At 43.5% G+C, this 17,867-nt stretch overlaps 1 protein-coding gene across 1 annotated transcript; it reads right to left on the minus strand.

The window, feature by feature from the left end:
* Positions 1-3,606: 3,606 nt before the first annotated feature.
* Positions 3,607-12,012, minus strand: galr2b (galanin receptor 2b). Its single transcript, XM_066689189.1, has 2 exons — positions 11,639-12,012; positions 3,607-4,967 (listed from the first exon to the last, which is right to left on the minus strand). Exons 1-2 carry the CDS (start codon positions 12,010-12,012, stop codon positions 4,205-4,207), a joined length of 1,137 nt encoding a protein of 378 aa, XP_066545286.1. The 3' UTR covers positions 3,607-4,204.
* Between the last annotated feature and the right edge of the window lie 5,855 nt (positions 12,013-17,867).

The following is a 17,867-nucleotide window of genomic DNA, read 5'->3' on the forward strand; positions in this document are numbered from 1 at the left end:
AGTGCACAAATACAGAGACGGCAGGTAATAGGAGTGTAGTGAACTCTATCACAGCCCAGGGGTTCCCAGCGTGTCCTCAGTCACGCACCACTTCAGTGTCTAACCTGGAGTATCCCCGGGTGACACCGGGCACAGTGTGTTAGAGAACCCGTTGTGTGGTGTTGTGTGACGTGTAGTGTTGTCAGGGAAAGAGACACGTCACAGGGAAGTATAAATTAACAGTTAACACGGGACACAGACACTTGAGGAACTCTGCAGGGTTAAATGGGAACATGTTAGAGTTACATAAGAACATAAGAACATGAGACAGTGTTCAATCGAGAGGAGCCCATTCGACCCATCGTGCTCGTTTGGTGTCCATTAATAACTAAGTAATCAAGGATCCTATCCAGTCTGTTTTTTAATGTTCCCAAATTGTCTCTTCAGCCACATCGCTGGGGAGTTTGTTCAGATTGTGACGCCTCTCTGTGTGAAGAAATTGTCTCCTGTTTTCCGTCTTGAATGCCTTGAAGCCCAATTTCCATTTGTGTCCCGGGTGCGTGTGTCCCTGCTGATCTGGAAAAGCTCCTCTTGTTTGATGTGGTCGATGCCTTTCATGATATTGAAGACTTGAATCAAGTCCCGACGTAGTCTCGTAGTATTTCGTTATTTATTTTAATGTGATGAGTTGATCAGAAACCTGTTTTATGTTAGACTGATCAGGCTGAACTAAGGACCTATTGAAAGTGGTTTTGATGACAAAATAGTGCCAGCTTATTCAACCAGTACAAAACCTAGTAAATCAGCATATTAAGCAAGCAGTTCAGATTCTCATTTTCATGGTTATTACAGAAATACTGTAGGTGTAATATTGCCACTCCACAAAATGGGGCTACAGGAATCAGATTTGTAATAGAATGAAGATGACACAAGGTTCCCAAGGATTCCCTGCCAGCATTCGCAAATTTGACATTTAGGCTTTGAGGAATTCAAGCTAAGCGAGCAGAGAAGGTTACCTGAGGATTTCCTGAGGCTGTCTGGAGACCCATTAAGAGTACTGATGAGACGCACAAGCACCTGGCTACATAATAGGATGAAATGTCATGTCATTAGTGTGGTCAGTGCTGCGACTGCAGGTCTGTTTCACTCCCCCACTATACCTCCTCAAAAAAGCATTTTTATCAGTTAAGAAATTATTTCGCCCTCAATGTTGCCAAGCCTCAGGTTCTGCCCGTCTGGCCCAGCGGTGTGTCTGCTCCGCTCTCCTCTCTTGTGCTTTTTTGTCTTTGTTTGCTTCACAATTACAGTTGGGAAGGTCTAATCCGACCTTCTATGTCAAAATTACAATTCACCACGATGCGAGCCATGCTTCGTACAGGAATATAACCTTTGCAGAGTCATGAACCCTTGTGTGGGATGGAGAATTCAGATTAGCTCTAGTCTCTGTGTACAGCCCCCTTTCTGACTTACATGCACCTCCACTCCATGTGCGGAACCGGTGCAGCGATTGTGACAGTAAACAAAGCCAGCAAACAAACAAAACATCATATTGGCAGCACTGATAATAAAATTACAGATCTCTATCAGTTCATTTCATGCTTCATTGCTGTTTAGTGCACAGGCACGCGATCATTATACATTAAGGAGCCTCTCGATCAGCAGAAGTCTGATCAGTCCTTACTGTGTCAATCGATTGTGTGACTCGCGGTCAGAAAGGCTCCTATGGCTGACGGCCTAATGTAACGTCTCCTTCGACAAGAGTTGTTAATAATGGTGATGGGCGGCATCGCTTCTGTGCTCTCAGCTTTGCTCTTGGAGCAACCAGGTTGCCATCATCCATTGACCTTCATAACAGACCAATTTTGCACACCTAAATTTGGTAATATTTGACCATTCTTCTTTACAAAACTGTACAGGCTCTCTCAGGTTCATTGGGGAGCATTGATGCACAGCAATCTTCGATTGGATTTAGGTCAGGGCTTTGACTGGGCCACTCAAGGACATTTACCTTGTGTCCCTTAGCCAGTGTTGACTGTGTGCTTCGGGTCAATGTCCTGCTGAAAGCCAAACGTCCGTCCCAGTTTCAGATTTCTAGGCCAGCAGATTTTCTTCCAGAGCTTTACTGTACTTTGCTCCATTCATTCTCCCTGCCGATGAGAAACAACCCCTTTAACATGATGCTGCCACACCTGAGCTAATGTAGGATTGCTATTGCAAGGTGCGTGGACACATATCCATAACGTCTTGCACCGTCACAAGCTTCCCGTTTTCCTCCCTGACTGAACCACAGTGCCTGTAAAGAGAGCTCACCCCAACACCGTGTCCTGACAGTCCTTTCTGATCGGATTACCGGCCCGATCTGTAAACAGTGGATGGCTACATAACAGTTATGGTTACATAACATTCACAGCTCACTTAATACTATTGTAATGATGATTTATTCACATGATCCCCAGGCAACATCAGCTGTCTGCGTTGCTTTCTGATAGACGTGAATTAAATCGTTGTGCAGCTTTCCCTAGGATCTGATTTATGTATTTATCTTCACTGTGCAGGGAGTAATGAATTGTTGGACATAATCGCTTCTGGCCTCATAATATTTGCATTTTAAGTTTAAGATACAATAAAGAAATTAAAAGTTGACAGTGCAATAAACAGTCTTCCATAAGTCGCTTGCATGAGTTCACGATATACTAATAATAACAACAACAATAATAATGTTTGATGTGCGTCTCGGCTTGGTTACAGGAATCGGGAAGTGTTTGTATTTTCTACAGTTCAGGCTGCTGGAGTGAATCTGTTTTTTATTTGTAGGGACCTGAGGGAAATCTGTAGGCTTACCTCTCTCTCGCTCTCTCTCTCTCTTTCTCCCTGTCTCGCTGCCTCTCCCTCTCTCTTGGTAGATGCGGTGGCACCCTCCATGTGATTAATGTTCCTTCCTACATGACAGCACACTAGGTCCTTTGCTATCTCTGTCTCCTGTCTGGGCAGGTGGCGTGTCCCTGGGTTCACAATGTATTACTCTTTCCGAGCTACGAACACTGAAGCATTTGGTGACAGTAATGTAGACGACCACTAAAGACAGAAAACAGCCAGAGCGAGAACATTGTGTTACAGCCCCGACTCGCATTGATCCGCCACTGACAAACACACAAAGCAGCCACTGCAGGCGCTTGTGGGGGAGCTTGCCTTCGTTCTTGGCAACAAAAACACCTGCAGCTAGGTATTAAATATTTATACCTCAGGGTGGTGAGCGGTATTTGATTTAATTTTCCCCTCTCTTTCTCTTTTTATCAGCATTATACAGTGTGAATAAACCATACGAGGGATAAAAAGTGTGTTATTTGTTGAAGAGTTGCTAATGATAGTATTATTGGCATAGTAGGAGAAGATTAAATCATACTAAGGAATTGTAAAACCCCCGGAGAGAGAGAGAGATCTCTGTATCATCTTCAAGGAGAAATCACGGCCTGACACGTCCATTCGTATTTGGACCCTCTGTGTAGTAGCTGCATGATTTATGAATTGGAAATTAATAATATATAATAAAAGTAATAGGTTTAATTGGAAAATGTATTTTTTATTATTAATTCCATATGTAAAAAATACAGATACAGGGCATTAACACATTTTTTCCATAAATAAACTTCAATTCTTTATTAATGAAATAGTTACACCATCGATTCATGTGTAGCCGATTCAATAAAACAATTATTTTCTACAACAGCAATGCGATTTATATTTGCAATATATTCCCATAATATATTAGAAAACAAACACTTTTGGCACCAATAATGAGACGGAAAGGATAAAAATGCAAAAACATGATTCATTTTTACCCTTTTTTTTTTATCGCCATGTTTATTTTTTCACTATCTAGTATATATTAATATACTTAGGAATCTGCAAACAAAATAACAAAATAGCAACAAAAGTCCCAGAACAAAATTACGACTGAAACCAATTGATGTCCGTTTGTTAAGAATGACAGAACAACAGGACCAAATACAGAAGGTAGATACAATCTCTCTCGTCCCCTTATATGAATATAAATCTTAAATGGCTCTGGTTGCAGATGATTAACAGACCTATTTTGTTTCCCCCCACAATTCAACCCTTTGTGATTCCTCTTGTTGCTTTTAAAAACAACCAAAGCAGTCTTTCCTTCTGCTCAGTCGGGACCGCTGTGGTTACGGCACGGCAGGACCGCTGTGGTTACAGCACGTCAGGACTGCTGGGGATAGGGCAAGGTGATTGTCATCGCGGTGCCCTGTTGGACAGTGGGCAGGCGGTTGCCCATCTCGCAGTCGTTCTGTCTTACGTTTTCCTCGTTCATGTGCGACACCTCCGTGGAACCGGCCTCAAACCCGGGCACTGTGTTGGCGACGTGCACCACGTGGACTTTATTCCGCGCCTTTTTGCTCAGAATGCAGCTGAACACCTTCTTGAAGCCCTTGCGGAAGTGCTTGGACACCAGCGCGTAGACGATAGGGTTGAGGCAGGAGTTGGCGTAGGCCATGCAGTGTGAGAGGAGCCTGAAGGCGTAGGTGGTCTGGTTGAAGGGGAAGTCCCCATACAGGTAGCACAGGATCACCACGTGGTAGGGCAGCCAGCACAGGCAGAAGAGCACCGTGACGATGATGATCATCTTGGTCACTTTCCTTTTCGCCTTCTTTGACTCAGACATGCCGTCCAGAGGGTCCACGGCCGTCCACAGGTACTTTATGGTGCGCGTGTAGGACAGGCTCACGATCAGTACTGGGATGACGTAGCCGAACACGAAGGTGCAGGTGTCCAGCACCTTGCGGCTCCGCTCCTCCCAGCCGGGCACACACACGTTGCCATTGGCGAAGTCGATGAGGTCGTAGTAGCTGAGATAAGGGCCAGCGAAGACCAGAGACAGCCCCCAGATCACCGCCATGGCAGCCACTGCGTTGCACGGCGTGCGCAGTTCTCTGGAGCGCAAAGGATAGCGGATGGCCAGGTACCTGCAAAACAAGAGGAGCATTATCACACAGGGAACGCCATATTTTATACAGCTCTGTTACACTTAACGCAACAAAATTGTTGTTCAGGCAATACAGTTATAACATCATATTCAGTGAATATTTATTAAATTAACATAGATATAAGAACATAAGGACATAAAGTGTACAATCGAGAGGAGCCCATTTGCCCCATCGTGCTCGTTTGGTATCCATTAATAACTAAGTGATCAAGGATCCTATCCAGTATGTTTTCTGTCTTGAATGCCTTGAAGCCCAATTTCCATTTGTGTCCCCGGGTGCGTGTGTCCCTGCTGATCTGGAAAAGCTCCTCTGGTTTGATGTGGTCGATGCCTTTCATGATTTTGAAGACTTGGATCAAGTCCCCACGTAGTCTCCTCTGTTCCAGGTGAAAAGGTTCAGGTCCTCAGTCTCTCAGTAGGACATTCCCTTCAGACCTGGAATAAGTCTGGTTGCTCTCCTCTGAACTGCCTCTAGAGCAGCGATATCTTTCTTGAAGTGTGGAGCCCAGAACTGCACACAGTATCCAGATGAGCTCTAACTAGTGCATTGTACAGTCTGAACATCACTGCCCTTGTTCTCAGTTCTACACTTTTGACAATATACCCTAACACTCTGTTTGCCTTTTTTATTGCTTCCCCACATTGTTTGGATGGAGAAAGTGAGGAGTCCACATAGACTCCTAGGTCTTTCTCATGCGTTACTTCTAGTTCTATTCCTCCCATAGTGTAATTATAGTGGACATTTTTGTTACCTGCATGTAATACCTTGCACTTGTCCACATTGAATTTCATCTGCCAGGTGTCGGCCCATAACTGAATATTATCTAAGTCCTAAATCTGCAAATTTGACAAGTTTGCTAACTATCCCAGAGTCCAGATCATTAATATACATTAGAAAAGCTCTACAACTTTGACAAATAGCAACAAACAATTCACTTTCTAGGTCTTTGTTATATAATAACTAATTTTCTTGTACTAGTTGCATTTTCTAAACAGACTATGAATTAGGGATGGGCGATATGACTTAAAAATAATATCTTGATATTTTTAGACGTTTGGACGATACACGATATATATCAATATTTCTTGTTTTTATGCAATCAAGCTACAAAATAAGATCAAAGTCATTCAAAAGTATTTCGTTAATAATTAAATATGCAAAACTAACAAATACCACATGCAGGCTGTCATGGTAAATATATGCAGAATGCACATTACAGTGCAAGTGTTGTGTGATTACTATTACGTGTTATGGGATATATATGTACACAAATACATAGTATGATTTACTGTCACATCACAGCAATAACACAAGTAATAGTAATCACGCAACCCATGCGCTGTAAAAGGTATAGATTCAGGTAGATTTACCATATCCGGGATTATAGTGGCGCATTTAACATCTGCTAGACAGGGACATCTTCTCTGACTGTCGCGTCTCGATTTTGCTTACCGGTACAGCACGTGTTAATACAAAATAGTTATAATAATAATAATAATAAAAACTGTTGTACCACTTCACCATCATAATAAAAAGAAAATGGAACTATCTGTAAACCAGCTTTATTACTCTTTAATTTTATACAAATTTCATCCATCTAAATTAGCAGGGGTGGGGGGTGCCTGCAGATCGAGTTCAGCCCGGCAATGAGAGCGGGGGGCAACGTGTGCGCTTGCGCATTAAAGTATCTATTGGCTATTGTGGTTATTGTGTGTCAGTTCTCTCTCCTCATGTGTGTCTGAATGCACATTTCTTGCCGCATCCAACATGTGTGGAAGAAGCGGGGAGAACGCAAAGCCGTACTGCCGTAAAGAGTGGGATTTGCGACACAACGAAATAAATGACAGCATAATATGAAACGATAGACGTTTTTCTATCGTCACACGATATATATCGTCATATCGCACAGCCCTACTATAAATTGTCTGTAAAAGTTTCTAGTAAGCTTTATGAGCTGTTACTAGGTGGTTGATAGCGTACGTTTTATGAAGCAGACAGGATTGTGAAGATTAGTCAATAATGAGTCTCATTACTCAACTCTTAGAAATGGGACATATCATTACAGGAAATGAATAACTTACCTAGGGCTATCATACTGTCAAGATTAATTTTCCCCGATGTCTCTTCAATGCTCATTTCCTATCAATTGAAACAGTGAGCTTCCGGTTTTGGAATGAGTGCCCCTGATCCCAAAACCTTTTCAAGTTCAAGCTACACAATTAAAACAGTAACATCTTATACAGTAATCCATTTAGATACAAGTCATGCAATTTATACACTGACATGCAAGCAGTTGAATCAATTTCAAAATGCACGACGATCTCATACGTAACTACGCATTTGTTCTCAATGTTGACGTAAGTCCATTCCAGAGTGCTATTTTCAAGACTATTTTAAATAAATCTAAAATTAAAACAGAAATATTCTTACCAGGACAATCTTCTTCTCATTTTGTTTTACTGAAAGTGAATACATTAATTAAAGTTTCAATATAACCGTTCCACCCCTAAAATGTATGACTAATATAATTACACAACAAAGAAAGAGAGACAAATTTAGGGCAGCAAGAAGTCACTAATGCAAGACCTACACAAAGTGCATGACCAAGAATTTAAATTTTTAATTACGTTCAAATTGAATCGTATTTATTATATTGTCTTGTCAGAAATGTATTAAGATTGTTTGAGAGCCTCTCAGAGTTATCAAGAAAGTTCTGAACCATCACCATGCCTTCGGTCTCTCTCTACCCAAAGTGTACAAACGCAGTTGTACCCAGCGTGGGTTTCTGTGGAGGAAGTTGGGGAGTTGAGCCACTGGGGCGCTTGCCTAGCCAGTCCAATCCTAATCTTCATGATTAAGATTATCCTGGATCTCAATTGAACATGTTAAGTGTCTTTATATTCTACAGTGTTCTATAGTGTTATATATGAAAAACTGGGTTTAGATGACGCAGATCATGTCTTACTAATGTATTAGAGTTTTCTGAAGCTGCTGTAGATCATGTGAAAGCATATGATATGATATACTTAGATTTTCAGAAAGCTTTTGATAAGTTTCCACACCAAAGACTGATCCTCAAATTGTAAGCTGTAGGCATTCAGGGTAATGTAAGTCGATGGATTATGAACTGGTTCATGTATAGGAAACAGAGGGTGTCGATTAGAGGAGTCGCTGAGGTTGTTAGTGGAGTTCCACAGGGATCAGTACTAGGGCCTGTGCTTTTTCTAATATATATTAATGATCTGGACTCTGGGATAGTTAGCAAACTTGTCAAATTTGCAGATACTAAAATAGGTGGCTCAGCAGATACAATCTCAGCAGCACAGGCTATTCAAAGGGACTTAGATAATATTCAGTTGTGGGCGACACCTGGCAGATGTAATTCAATGTGGACAAGTGCAAGGTAATACATGCAGGTAACAAAAATGTTCACTATACTGACACTATGGGAGGAATAGAACTAGATGAAGTAACGCATGAGAAAGACCTAGGAGTCTATGTGGACTCCTCACTTTCTCCATCCAAACAATGTGGGGAAGCAATAAAAAAGGCAAACACAATGCTAGGGTATATTGTCAAAAGTGTAGAATTGAGAACAAGGACAGTGATGTTCAGACTGTACAATGCACTAGTTAGAGCTCATCTGGATACTGTGGACAGTTCTGGGCTCCACACTTCAAGAAAGATATCGCTGCTCTAGAGGCAGTTCAGAGGAGAGCAACCAGACTTATTCCAGGTCTGAAGGGAATGTCCTACTGAGAGACTGAGGACCTGAACCTTTTCACCCTGGAACAGAGGAGACTACGTGGGGACTTGATCCAAGTCTTCAACATCATGAAAGGCATCAACCACACCAAACCAGAGGAGCTTTTCCAGATCAGCAGGGACACACGCACCCGGGGACACAAATGGAAATTGGGCTTCAAGGCATTCAAGACAGAAAACAGGAGACACTTCTTCACACAGAGAGGCGTCACAATCTGAACAAACTCCCCAGCGATGTGGCTGAAGAGACAATTTGGGAACATTCAAAAACAGACTGGATAGGATCCTTGATCACTTAGTTATTAATGGACACCAGACGAGCACCATGGGGTGATTACAGGATATTTACATCACAGACCCATGGGTTGGAGTTACATACACACAGACTGCCTGCTTTATGCGAATCTCTTTATTTTGTTTTAGATTTCAGTTTGTGAATTGCGGTGGAGCTGTGCACTTCAGAATGCAAATGACTTTGAAGCTCGTCAGGGTTTTAAATGTTTAATAATACCTGGTGTGGTTACAGAACCGAGTTGTGTCTTTTATTGATTATTGAATGAATACGGGAGGCACTAATTACCAGCTGCAGACTGTGCATAAGTTTCCAGTGATTAGGTGACCTGTCTCTAATGAGTTAATGACTTTACAGCTGTAACTGACGGTTCAAAAGCTTTATCAAACGCAACTGAGCACTGGTGTACAACAATGTCTATAATTGCTGCCTGGGTATGTTACACATTGTGTACCGTATGGAGTATATTAGTCACACATTTTAAAAAAAATCAACAATAGAAACCCACCCCAGCAGCCTGTTGTGAAGTTGTTGGCCCTTTGTTTTAGAGATGAGAAGACTGTGCTAATGGGCCTCTTCCTTTGAAATGGATTAAACTATGTTAGAAGTCACAGAGGCTATACATAACACACTACATATTAAAAAAAGCTTGAGAATAATGTAGTGTGAAGGGCTAAGACTGTGGCCTGATGCAAATTTAATTATTCACCTGGGCCACGGCGAAGAATAGCATTCGGAGGCTGATTATTAGAGCTGCCTTTGATTACATTCATTACGATCATTGCTCTGGACCATCGCTCTGCTTCACTGAGCTGGCAGTCCTGCGCTTCACTGCTGTATCTTTAGCAACGTGTGCGTGACCTATCCCGGGTCAGGCTTCCCTCTCTGGCCGAATCAACGGTCGCTGTCTAAGGAGAACTCTATTGAGCACTAAAGACTCAAGAAGTCTGCCATCAAACCTCCAGAGCTTGTGTTTTTGTTGTGGTTGTTTTTTTTTATTTATTATTATTATTATTACTCGATTTCTTTGCAGAAACTCTTATCCAGGGTGACTTACAATTGTTACAAGTTATCGCATTATTTTTTAACATTTACCCATTTATACACTTGGGCATTTACTGGAGCAATCTAGGTAAAGTACCTTGCTCAAGGGTACAACAGCAGTGCCTCCAGACTCCAGAGCTCTAACCACTACTCCACACTACTGTATGCGTCACATTGTATAGTTTATTTTGTTGTGTAAATTGGATACAGACTTGAGCGGAAGAAACCTGCTGCTGTTTAAGGTCGTGCAATGGCCGATTTCTACACAGCATCCTCCAGCTCATACTCATACCCGACTTCGTCTGGCACTGTTATTATTCAGGTGAGAGTTCAGTGATGAACCCGCTGATTAGTGGAAGAGCTTGCGGAGGGTAATTATGACAGAACAGGCGTTTGATGTGACTCTTAGGCCATGGCTCTGCTGGCGGAAGAGCTCTGAGACCTGGTCTGAAGGAAACCGCATGCCAGGCCCTGCCCTTGTCTCCAAGTCTTTCCTCACTCTTGTCCAGTTGGAGTCACGAGTCATGTGACCCATCTGTGATTAAATTAATCGCAACTCGGCCGTCAGTCTCATCAGATTATGTGTTAATGGAGGGGAAACGTTCCTGCAGCCGCCTGTTCATCCGTCACCGTCACAGTGTGTTGCTCTTGCTGGGAGAGGGACTATACTTAAGACAAAGTTCAATAATGAGTTTGACAAGCAGACAGCTGTTGTCTCTGCTAAGGATACTGCTTGTTCTGGGATTGTGAAAACTGGAAGCATGTGTCGCTAACTTTAGCTTAGTGTTTCCCATTAGAAATTGAAGTCTTGAGTCCTGTATCTGTTGTCACAGGACAAAATATGTTCATGGAAGGAGGTTCAAGTGACTATTTACGATCATTTCTGCAGCAAGTGCTACATTATAATAACTCGACTGCAGCCCCAGTGGACGCAGAGCAACTCCAGGTCATCACCGGTGTTGGTGTAGAACAGATCACATTATGTTCCCACAGAAGCCGTGTTTCTCTGTGGCTGAGCTTCCCTGTTTTTACTCAAGACATTTTGCTTGAGCCAGATGAAGACTCCATCAGGATGCTGATCTGTTTCCAGGCCGAGGACTTGCTGTCCATGTTGACAGCAGCCACACTGAGGGGGCGATTATAGCTCCTTATGCTGCTTGCACAGAAACAACCCCAAAGTGTCCTTTCGATATCGAGAAAGATATTTATGTGAAATAGTCTCAGCAGGTGTCCGGTGCACCGTGACACTCGACTCAGACATCAGCAAAGCGATGAAAATGTACAAATTTATTTCTTGGTACATTGAGTGCCGGGCGTTTCCCGCAGTTATTGTGGATGCTGCTGCTTTAGAGATGAATTAATCAGCACCTTGGAAGTTTGTTTTTCCACCCATTGGAAGAAAGACAAGAAACACACAAACACACACACCACCCTCAACACACACACAATGAGAAGAGGTAGAGCAGGGGAAGGAGAAACTCACTACATAAGTGTGGAATACCATAATGGACCCTGGCCCACAGAACAACCCTGCGAGAGGACAGCCTACCTGTCGACAGAGACAGCAGCCAGCGTGAAGCTGCTGGCGTACATCGTGAGGTTGATGAAGAAGTGGACCGCCTTGCACATGAAGGAGCCGAACACCCAGCCCTCCAGGGAGTAGATGGTGGCCTGGAAGGGCACGCAGAAGATGATGAAGAAGAAATCGGCAACGCTGAGGTTCAGGATGAACAGGTTGGTGGTGTTGTGCCCCATCTGCCCGTTGCGCAGGAGCACGGCCAGGACCAGGCTGTTGCCCACGGTGCCTAGGAGGAAGATGAGCGAGAAGACCACGGAGACGATGACGCTGGCCGGGTTCAGCTGGTAGTTCTCCGAGGTGTTCCAGTGCCCGGACATCTTGTTGAGGTCTTCATGGTCACCCATGTTGGATTGGGGGATCCTGGCCACAACAAACGTGGAAGAAAGAAGCACTGCATTATTATTATCATCATTATTAACACATCCATCTGACCCTTGTGTCCAGAGTGACAGTCTGCATGCCCTGCTGTGGTTCCCAGTTTTCACCCAAGCATGCTGGGTACCATGATCAAGGACCCAGGAGTCGTACACACAACCCCCACAATCCCCCAGAGCCCTACTGACACAAAAGCTGAAGCTGTTGACTTCTATCAGTCTTCATGACTATTATAGTTGCAGATGGATCCTAATTTATATATTTAAGTACTATTTAGCCTCACATTGTCTTGCACAAGGACAGGAATGCCCCCCGGTTACAGCTGCAGTCATTTGTTTCCCTGTAAGAGGGTTTTTTCCTAGAGACCATGCTGGAATTTGTCAAAATGCCTTCAGGCAACATAAATTAAGAATGGCCTGTGAAATATGACACATCTCAGGAGCATATGCTTTAATCTGCGTCCAAATGCACAAAATAATTGAACTGTCTTATTCTCACAGTGTCACATTATCTTCCCAGATGGTAACAGTGCAGCCTGTCACCAGGATGGAGAAGTCCCTCGGCAACACACCCACCCATAAAAACATCAGCCTTGACCGTGAACATCCATCTCTCTGGGATCAGTCCCTGTTAAGGACATGGCTTCGCTTCTGCAACCTTTCCTGTGGCTTTTCAGAGGCGCCTCAACGCTGCCAGGCCTGTTCGTGAGCTGATGTTTTAAGGTATCTTGTCTTGGCCGTCACCCGGCTGCTTCACTGCTTCATTCCCGGCTCTCCTCTGATGAAGCCTTCAGGATGACGGACACTCGGTCCTTTCGAAGCGTCTCGGCTCATCTACCATGCCGCGGAGAACCTTCTGAAAAGCTCTTCAAGGTTCCCAGTGGAATTGAGCCTCCTCAGCCGAGCCTTTCCTTCTTTGTCTTTCTTTCTGTCTTTTTGTGTTTTGAGTGGGGTCAGATGTCTCTGCGGTCAGTCTGAGGGAGTCAGGGTCCTGCTGGAGCCACAGAGCTGCAGGTGTGACTGACAGATCACAAACCCTCCTGTCCTGATATCTGCACCTTGATCTTTTTTTAATTGGAAGCTCTGCTGGCTTTGTTGATGAGTTTTACATATTCCCTCCGGGGATGGAGGGTGTAGAAGTATAAGGAAGCTGTGCTCAATATTTCCCTTCCTAAGACAGTAAACTTGTCTGCAGAGTTATGTCACTTTTACCTGGGTTTTATGACAGTAATTTATCTCAATTTGTCTTGTCCTTTAGGCATCACAGCTAAATACTCATCTGCAGCTCAGAGCCTGCTTGAACTGCCTACTCAACCTCCACAGAGCTGTCTAAGCCTCGGCACAGCCCGCTTGCTCTAATTACCAGCCGACGAATGCATGTGCTGCAATCTTTATTGACTTGCATCTTAGAGAGCGTGTGAAACAGTTAATTGTTTTAGCAGCGTGTTTTTTCCTGGCCCAGCCTATCCATAATGGAAGACGCCAGTTCCCTAAGCTGCCCAGGTGTAGCGCATCTCATCTCTTCACCCCGGGCAGCTTGTTTGTTTACCAGTAAGATGTTAGTATCACTCCTGGTGAGAACAAGGTTTATTGTTCTCATGCATCTGCTGTGATCGTGCCGTCAGACCGCGCTGCAGGCAAACAAGTCAGAGACCCACTCATGATTATTATGATTATGATTATACATTTGTAGTCAGAGGGCACATCCCATTATGAACTGTCTAAAACATTCTTATATCTCAGTGCAGGTGAGGAGCTAACGCTCACGAATTGTGACTTTTAGTGACACGTTTAAAATGCACAAGTATAATAAGATTAATGGGTAGCAGGCTCTGCTGGTTATTATTACATGTATAAATATACAGATAGATGGTTAGGTAGATTAAGATGGATAGGTAATTTGTTTATTTATCCTCACAAGGAGATTTTTTTATAGGTAAATTCAAGCGTCGCTGCTCTGCCTCTCACCTGACACACCTTGTCATCACTGCTGTACTTACCTGGTCTAACAATGTCCAGGACACGTGCGTTCCATGTACACTAATCAGTTGTTCTATTAAGATTAATATCTTTGCTTTAATTTCGGCTGGTACACAAGGAAAGGAGTAGGAGTTTTGCAAGGAAATTCAATTTCTATGAGTAGTCAGTAAATATTTGACAGCCTTGTTGAAAACCAGAAGCTGTGCAGCATTTACGTTTCACCCACTTGACAAAAAAAGACAGAAAGCAGAGTGGAAGAGCAGTGTGTGCGATTGGCTCCGCTGCGATTTTTAATCAGAGCTTCTCGACGTGTCCCCGATGCCACAGAGCCGTTTCAGAGCCGCACTGGATGGTGCTTATTGTTGTGAAGAATGACATTTCACATCAGACCAGAAGCCGTATGACAAATGTGCGCCAGTGGAGTCACAGCGGTGCTCCTGTAGCATACAGCAGGGGTGTCGGATCTCGGTCTTGGGGGCCGCAGTGTCTACTGGTTTTTGTTCCTGCAGGAGCTCTCAATTAATCGATTAATGCAATTATTTTCTCAGGTCGGCTTATCTAATACTTTCACATTTTAGTTTCAAGGCTGATAATTTAATGTATATTGGTCACTGAAAGTATTGAACCCACTTAACGTTTCAGAATCCAGAGAGACGAGTTAAATTAATTCGGTTCATCATTTAATTAGATCAATTAAGGAGCCAAGAGCCTGGCTGGAATGAAAACCAGACACTTGGGCCCTCCAGGACTGGAGTCTGACCCCCTGCAGCATGAGAACTGATTCCCATATCCCATTCCCATGACACGGACCGTGGGGGACACAGCACTGAGGTTACACGTGCCTCGACTATTGTACCACACAAACCAGGCTATGATTTACCCTGCCATCACTGCACAAAGACGAGCTCATAATGAGCCGAATAAACCACGCATCCAACACAATGATGTGCCCGAAGCAAACACATGCGTCATGGTGAAAATAATAATAATAATAACTCTGTTTTTCTTCATCACCTTATACTCAGCTTTTAGTACACGAGCTGAATAATACTTTGATGTGCAATTTAGAGATGACATCCTGCACTGCCAGCAATCTCACTGATGCCTGTGTAGGTCCTGTGCATTAAAACTCCTGCCTCTTACACATGAAACACTGACACCGCTGCAGCCCCCCGCCCTGTGAGACGCACTGTCGCCACGCTGATCGGCACAGTCATGATTAGAAACAGTGCGACCGTAGAAAAAACTAAGAAAGCATGGCGTGCGCTACATTAGCCTGTTTGGCACCTCATAAGTTCTCCATTACTGTGATCTCGAAAACCCCTGAGAGGAATGACAGGAATCGACCTGGTGATTCATTTGAAAAGTAAAAGGAGCACAGTGTTCAGAGGATGGCGCCTGCATGAACAAATCACCAGGTGCGACGCCTGCTTTGTACTGCTGGAGAAAAGCAGACCAGCACAAGGACAGGCAAATGTGGAAAAGGTCTTTGATGATGCGTTGTCAGCAGTGCAGGGTGCGGAGGTCTCCAGCCCCCAGCGGGAAGCATGACTTTCAACACTCAGGCACTCAAGGCAGGGTCTTTATGGAGCTCACGTTTCATTCAGTCCACTTAATAATTCAGCCACAAAAGACGTGACCCGAAAGCAACACGGGGGGAATGGCAACTGGTCTTAATTGCAACTTTCTCTTTAAAGCAGAATGGGGACACGAACGTCTCCACTAAATCCTGACTGGGGACTCGTGCGGCAAGCAGGTGAATTAGACAGAACGTCAGAAAATGCAGTGCAGTTGGCTTATTATCCTCTCCTGCAACTACCCTCAGGAAATATACTTCAAATGCTATTGGGTGGAAAATGCACACGTGTGGGCACATTATTAGAATCCCTGCCTTCCAGAGGGTCTTGGCGAAGGTGTCGCGTTTCCCAAGAGCAGTTGGGCTCAGCTGGCAAGCCGCACACCGTGTCTCAGGGGAGACAGTCGAGGGAACCCCCCCGCGTCCCTTCATTGGGACTGTCTTGTTCTCGCCCCGTTGATCTGAATTGACTGTGATTTCTGAGCTCTGGCAAGGTGACAGGTGGCATCGGAAGAAGCCTTTGTCAGTGTCACGGTGGACAGCAACTCCGAGGTGAACTGTCACTCTCTCAGCCACAGCAGAAAAGTCAGCCTTCAAGTCCTTTGTGTGAGATGAAGATATTAAGTTGAACATAGAGGTGGTTCCTACTCAGTTTACAACCGAAGGTCCAAACATACGTGTGATTTGACGTGTTGTCGGATGCCTTTTGACGTCTTTCTCTATTTGCTTGCATCCCTTGGCACAGATATTGTTAAAGTACTTTGTTTTATAGCGTGAGAGAGAGGCTTGATCACAGTATTACGTGAGCACTGGAGAAAACCTCACTGCTGTAGAAACTCTGTGAAGTGTTCCAGAGAAGAACAGATCAGCAGAGTTGAAAGAAGGAAAAAAAATTCCAGTGGCATATATTTATAACTGTTTGGTGCACATTTAAAATTAAGTGTGATAAAATATGTGTTGTTTAGAGTTGTATTAATCTACATAAACATGTCTCATATAATATAGCATATATATCATATGGCCAGGAGGACAGTGACTTATTATGAGAATATATTTGTGAAATTGATTGGTCTTGTCATCTTAGTTCATGAATTTATGTTTGGTACCCGAAGCAATATGGCATCAAGGTGCCACATCTTAAATAAACAAGATTAACCAGAACTATAGGGTTGATTTATGCTCTGGGTTTCTAGAAAACAATATAAACACAATTTAACTTGTCAGCAAGCTGAATGACTAAAGAAAAAAAAAGAACGGAAGAAATTCTATACATTTTCCAAGTGTAGGAGAAAATTACTGAAGGCTGACAGAGCACTGATACAGCAGGTACATAAAAACAGTTTTCACTGAATAAATCACAACGGTGCACAAGATGCGAATTAAAAACGCGATCCATCTCATCTCTCTAGTGTGGGTCGTGGTGCGGCTTCACTGTCAGTAAGACCCTGTCTTTGAAGCAGAGCACCACGTCTGAGAGCTTTCTCATGACAATAGAGCCAACTCATAAACTTCTGAGAGCCGATTCTCAAATCCCTCTGCAGTGCAAATTTCAAAAGCAGCGTCGTCAGACTTTGAACACCGAGCATTTCCAATATCAAGGCAAAGGACTGATATCTGCACTTTTAATACATCAATACATAATAACAGTAGTGTGTTAATATCACTAATGAAGACCACTTTATCTGTGTGTGTGTGTGTAGATAAACACACACACACACTGATGTGCATTCAGACACTGGTATGAAATAGCATGCTCAGTACTCACCAGTACTGCTGATACAACAAATTGATAATGTGTTAATACTCTCTGATTCAGCGCGGGCGTCTCGTGTGCATTGAGTATCCTCAGAAAAGCAGTAGGCATGTAATCCTTTCACACTCTTTAGCAGTCCCTGTCACTCTCTCTCTCTCCCTCTCTCTTCTGTGTCTTTCTCTCTCCCTCCCTCTCCCTCTCCCTCTCTCTCTCTCTCTCTCTCTCTCTCCCCCTCTTGTTGTGTGTAAAAGCTCCACCTCCACTTTTGTGAGTCTAGTTTTCATACCCCACTGTAGACAGAGATCACAGATCCCACAAAAGATGCAGAGATTCCTGCACTCCAGCTCCGTAGTGGGAATACAGCCTCCAGCGATATTGATCATGTTTATATATCGGAGAGCCTTCAAGAGGAGAAGCTATTAAAATATTTAGCTGTTATTTGATTTGCTCTTTTTACTGCACTCACACATAACAGGATATATAAAAAAATAGCACACATCTGTACTAATCAGGTAT

The sequence above is a fragment of the Amia ocellicauda genome, chromosome 17, assembly GCF_036373705.1.
Source record: "Amia ocellicauda isolate fAmiCal2 chromosome 17, fAmiCal2.hap1, whole genome shotgun sequence".
NCBI lineage: Eukaryota > Metazoa > Chordata > Actinopteri > Amiiformes > Amiidae > Amia > Amia ocellicauda.

Bases quoted from the DNA above. Each gene is read 5' to 3' on its own strand.
- galr2b (XM_066689189.1), bottom strand. From the start codon at position 12,012: ATGGGTGACCATGAAGACCTCAACAAGATGTCCGGGCACTGGAACACC. The intron at 4,968-11,638 runs GTAGGCTGTCCT...CTTGTTTTGCAG, and splicing joins GCTGCTGTCTCTGTCGACAG to GTACCTGGCCATCCGCTATC.